Genomic DNA, 5,518 nt, shown 5'->3' on the forward strand with positions numbered 1-5,518 from the left:
GAGGAAGTGTCAGGAGAGAGGGAGGTCTGGGCATCTTTGCTTAGACTGCTGCCCCCGCGACCCGGTCCCGGATAAGCGGAGGAAAATGGATGTTTGTGTGGACAGAAGCTCCGCTCTGTAACACCACCGAACTGTGAGTATTTCTACAGTTCAACAGCACTGACGCAACGAGATGTCTTCCTTAATCAAACCATCAGTTGACCACATCACATCTCCCAGATCTCCCAGTTCAAATTTTATTCACACCAAATCATTAATTTAAATTGATCAGATTTATACAGTAGTTTTGAATCAGGACTTTCAACATTTGGATCAGGTAGCTTGTGAAAATTGAGATTTTGTAGCTAATGCTGATATTTCTGATAGAGATTGAATCAACAAATAGGCCAGTACCAGCATCAGGTAGGACTCTGTATCTGCAGGTACTCAGTGCTAAAATCCACTGGATCAGGGCCAAAAAACTTGATCGGACATTCCTAGATTTTACAGGTGTGTTCTCAGACTAACCTGAGCTCCTCCAGGTGCTGAAGGTTCTGGAAGTCTCCCTGCTGGATTCGGCTGATTGGGTTCCTGTTCAGGTCCAGGAACTTCAGGTTAGGGAGCATGCTCAGAGCGTCCCGGGGAACAGACCTGCCAGTTGGACACACTTTATCAACTTTGTTACAGTGTGAGAACGTAACAGACAAAGCTGGACCAGTGGCCACGTTCAGACACACCTGAGCCGGTTGTCGTAGAAGGAGAGGCTCTCCAGGTATTCGAGACCCAGGAAAGCGGCAGAGGGGATGGAGGCCAGTCCCATCCCAGCCAGCACAAGGCTGTGGAGGCGGGACAGAGGCAAGAAGTTCTTCTCCTCCAGACCCAGGATGGGGTTCTCCCCAATCATCAGGATCTCCAGGGATGGCAGGGACTTGAACCAATGACTGTTGATGGCCACCAATCGGTTGGAGTTCAGGTGGAGCCTGAGGACCGGGCAGAGGACAAACAAACATCTTATGATCACAAATGTGACCTAACTATATACTTAATTACCAGAAAATAACAAATGGTGCTCTGATTTAGTTTTATGCCCGATAGGCTGATATAGAGATGTGAAGAACCTAAACACATGAGCAAAGAACAGAAGGAATGATGGTAATTCTACTGTATGTGTCCTTTAGGAGGAAGCTGTGGCCATTTTAAAGCTGATAGCAGTTCTTTAGATGGCATTAATGGTCTTTGGGGAGGAGCTCATTGTCACTGGGGAGGTGCTGGGGTCCTTTGTGTCATTGTAGTGGAATTTTAGGAGGTCCTGTGGTCATTAGAACTTCTAGAGCTCCAGGTGGTTTCTGTGGTCATTGATATGGGTGTGTTGGTCCTTTAGAACTTATATAGATTCTTTAGGTGGTTCTGATGGTGGTTAGGGAGATCCTAACAATCAGTTCTGGGGCTTCTTATGTGGTACTATCGATACCGTCAGAGGTCCGAAGGCCCTACATTGCACATTAAACACGACTGAAGTGAGAAAATGGAATGTGCAAAGAAGAAGCATAAGCAGAAGAAAAAGTTACCGCAGCAGGTTGTTGAGCCCGGCAAAGGCTCTGGGCCCGATGGAGGAGATGCGGTTGTGGTTGATGTAGAGCTCCTCCAGACTGGACAGGTTCCTCAGGCTGAAGTCCTGCAACTCCTCAATGTGGTTCTCCTCCAGGTATAGAGTCACCAGGCAACCCAGAGAGGACAGACCCATAGAGCTCACCTGGACAGGGAGGGAGAAACACTCTGTGGAGCTGCTTTTGAGCACGGAGAAACAGGAAAGAGACCAGCACAAATTGGGAGAACGTTGCTGTCTAAAGTCTCACTGGGGCATTCGGAAAAGAGACGCTGAAGGATGTGTGGAGCAGTGTCCACACATGTTTAGCCACCTGGCGTGTGCTGTGTTACCTGTGTGAAGTGGTTCTGCGACAGGTCAAGCTCTGTCAGGTTAGTCAGACTCTGCAGCTCAGTAGTGATGGAGGAGATGTTGTTACTCTGCAGCAGCAGCACCTGAGAACACAGGGACATCCCGACAGTAAATCCACAGCATCTTCACCTGTTCACTCGTTGCAGCTAAGTGCTCGCCAAGTGCACCGCTGCAGCTTCAGCGACCGGGTTAGGACGAAACATGTTCCGTTATAATAATCTTGAGTTTTATTTGAACAAAGTCAAACCTCTAACATGTTTGTTTGTTTGTAACTGTGTTTGCCAAAGAGAGGAAACAAAGGTTTTACTGATATTTCAGCCACAGTAGCACCCCTGTGTTGGTGGGGACAATGCTGGTCCTGGAATGGTTTGATATGTGTGACAGTCTATGTCAAATGGATAATAACCATAAAACCTTGCAGAATTAAACTTTCAATATGCATCATGTAATAACACCTTCAGGCCTAGAAACAGCGTGCACAGTGTGATCGAGCCTAGATCTTCCCACAGAGCAATAACAAAGGTAAACGTACCAATAACAAAGTGGCTACATGTATAAATTCACCTGTGTGTCAGACGACATGTTGGCCGGCACTCTCTGTAGATGGAGTTCGTTACAATCGACTGTCCGGGCCTGGTGATACACTGACTGCGGGGTGTACCAGGGCCGTGTCTCACACACACACTGCAGAGGGCACAGCACACCGCCACCTACTGGACACACAATTCATGCACACACAAAAAACTGTTTAAACTCTGTCTTGCCACCTGTCACTCCACTGTCTGTAAAGCACATTAGTGCCCTTTACCTTGGCTGGCCCCGCCCACTCCGGCACACACTGATGATGTCACCAAGGAGAGGAGAAGCATGAAGAGGCCTGCAGTTCCCATGGTGCACTGGGTTGGAGAAAGTCTTGGCTATATAAGGAAAACTTCCTCCAGACGGTCAGCGGGAGGCTCATCTACACCTGGATGAAAACAGACGTGAGACTGTTAGATTTTACCCGGTTCTTTTATTGAAAGCGCGAGAAGTGAAGACAGGAGAGGACTGTATAAAATCAACAGGAAGTTTACTCCAAGTTTGGGCACAGGTGAAGTCTTACAGTGCTGGGATCAGAGAGACAGAGCTCACACCGGAAATCCATTCTCTGAACCACGAGTTATGTTTTCTCAGTCGCCGGAATACTTCCGGCACCGCGCGGAGTGGCAGCGAGTTCCAGCAGCTCTGTCCTCTTTTGTGTTTTTTTTTCCTCGTGTTTTCCATGTTTGCCTTGTGTTATACTTGCTTTGTGTTATACTTCTTGTGTAGGCCTCTGTGGAGCAGTGCTACTAGGAGTACAACTTATTATTGCATTTGCATTATGTTTTATACACTTTTGCGAGCTCCCGAGTCAGGGGACTCCGGGAGCAGCGGCCCCATTGTTTACTCTCAAGATCAGCTGCCCTCAGCCATGTCCGGCTCCCCTACAGGGAGAAGCTGGAGATTCCCACGGAGATACGGCGTAAAATGCGAGGCTGTAGAGCTGGCGTAAAGCTCTGGGAGGGGAAACGGAGGTATAAGCCATGTCTACCATCTGTCGTTATGGGAAATGTATGGTCGCTATCGAACAAGATGGACGAGCTAACGGCGCCAACAAGAGTGGAAAGGGTTTACAGGGAGAGTAGCATGATGTGTTTCATCGAAACCTGGATGAACAAGGACATTTCTGATTCTGTGGTCTCCCTACATGGATTCACACTAGTTCACGCAGCAGAGCACCGTGTCAAGGCTGCAGACACAACACCCCCTGCTATAATCCTCATTGCATACACCTCTGCCCCCCTCCCCCCTCTAGGTCGCTCTGACCACAACCTTGTCTACCTGCTTCCTGTGTATACTCCAGTGGTGAAAAAGGTGTTACCACAGGTATGAATAGTAAAGGTATGGACAGAGGAGGCAATTGAGCAGCTGAGACACTGTTTTAACACCACAGACTGGGACATCCTCTGTAGTCCTCATGGAGAGGACATAGACGGCCTCACACACTGTGTTTCGGATTACATAAACTTCTGTGTGGAAAATACGGTGCCATCCAGGAGAGTACGGTGTTTTTCCAATAACAAGCCGTGGGTGAGCCCCAAGTTAAAGGCACTGCTGAATGAGAAGAAGAGGTTTTTCTTATCAGGGGACAAGGAGGAGCTGAGCAGGGTGCAGCAGGAACTAAAGTACATGATCCGGGGGTGCAGGGCTAGCTACAGGAAGAAGCTAGAGCAGAGCATGGAAAAGAACAATGTGCATGAGGTGTGGAGAGGACTGAAACACATCTCTTGTCATGAAGATGGTAGCAGGGATGGTCACCAGGCTGCAGGAGACCAGGCCTGGGCAAATGAACTGAATCTGTTTTTTTAACAGATTTGACTCTACCCAGTCCTCAGCCCCCCCGTCTCACCTCTCCAGGTCAGTTGTCCCCTCGCAGCTGCTCACACCTCAGCCAGACCTTGCCCCTTCTCCCACTGTCATGGGGGGTTATCAACAGCCCACAGCTCCTGAGCAGTCACTGCCCACGCGTCCCCTCAGCCATACGGTGGACCAGGTCAGGAGGGAGTTAAGGAGGATTAAGGCCAGGAAGACCACAGACCCTGACCACATCAGCTCCAGGGTCCTTAGGGAGTGTGCAGACCAGCTCAGTGAGGTGGTCCCGTACATGTTTAATCTGAGTCTTAGCCTGGAGAGTTCCGGTTCTGTGGAAGACATCCTGTGTGGTCCCAGTTCCTGTTGAGTCGGTGTGTAATTTCGCCAAAACAATGTCGGACTCCGTAGTTCTCTCTGGACCCCTACCCAATGTGTATCAGATCTCTCTCATCTAAATCTCTGTTAGTGAATGATTTGATAAGTGAACATCACATTGACTTATTGTGTCTTACTGAAACATGGTTACAGCAGGAAGAATATGTCAGTCTAAATGAATCCACTCCACCTGGTCACAGTAACTGTCACATCCCTCGAAACACAGGCTGAGGTGGTGGCGTGGCAGCGATCTTTGACTCAAGCCTATTAATCAACCCTAGACCTAAACATAGTTATAACTCATTTGAAAGTCTCACCCTGAGTCTCTCACACCCAAACTGGAAAACTCAAAAGCCTGTTCTGTTTGTTATTGTATACCGTCCACCTGCTCCTTGTTAGAATTGGAATTCAGGAGTTGCAGTTGTTTTATTTACTGTTAGTATTATTTTGCTTTTATGATGATAAAGTTTAGTATAACTGTTTGTGTTTTATTAGCAGCACCATGTATCAGTATTAACCTGGCTCTTATATATGCATAATAGTTATAATGTTCAGCTGTAGTTCAACTTGTAGTGTTACTTATTTTCTTAGATGATTGTGCAAGAGCAGATTGCATTAGATAAGTGTCCTGACAACTAAAGATAAGACACTGTTAATGTATGCTATTTTACAGCCGTGGAAGTCTGATGGGCTTGAACTTTTCACCCATGTCTGAACTATGTGTAAGGGGTTTTTTCCACAGAATTAGGGAAGTAAGTGGCACAGCTAACTGCATGTCCATCTTCAGTTAGAAAGAAACGCCTGAAAATAGAAGAT

At 47.5% G+C, this 5,518-nt stretch overlaps 1 protein-coding gene across 1 annotated transcript in view; it reads right to left on the bottom strand.

Moving 5' to 3' along the window:
- The window catches only part of LOC109968629 (leucine-rich repeat neuronal protein 1), a 20,943-nt gene that overhangs the window by 5,985 nt on the left and 9,440 nt on the right, over positions 1-5,518 (bottom strand). The window contains 6 exon segments of the mRNA XM_020615015.1: positions 508-630; positions 717-959; positions 1,548-1,732; positions 1,918-2,019; positions 2,501-2,646; positions 2,745-2,903. Of these exon segments, the coding sequence (XP_020470671.1) occupies positions 508-630; positions 717-959; positions 1,548-1,732; positions 1,918-2,019; positions 2,501-2,646; positions 2,745-2,826 (881 nt within the window). The 5' untranslated portion in view covers positions 2,827-2,903.

Source organism: Monopterus albus, unplaced genomic scaffold (assembly GCF_001952655.1).
Source record: "Monopterus albus unplaced genomic scaffold, M_albus_1.0 scaffold155.1, whole genome shotgun sequence".
In the NCBI taxonomy this organism is placed as follows: Eukaryota; Metazoa; Chordata; class Actinopteri; order Synbranchiformes; family Synbranchidae; genus Monopterus; species Monopterus albus.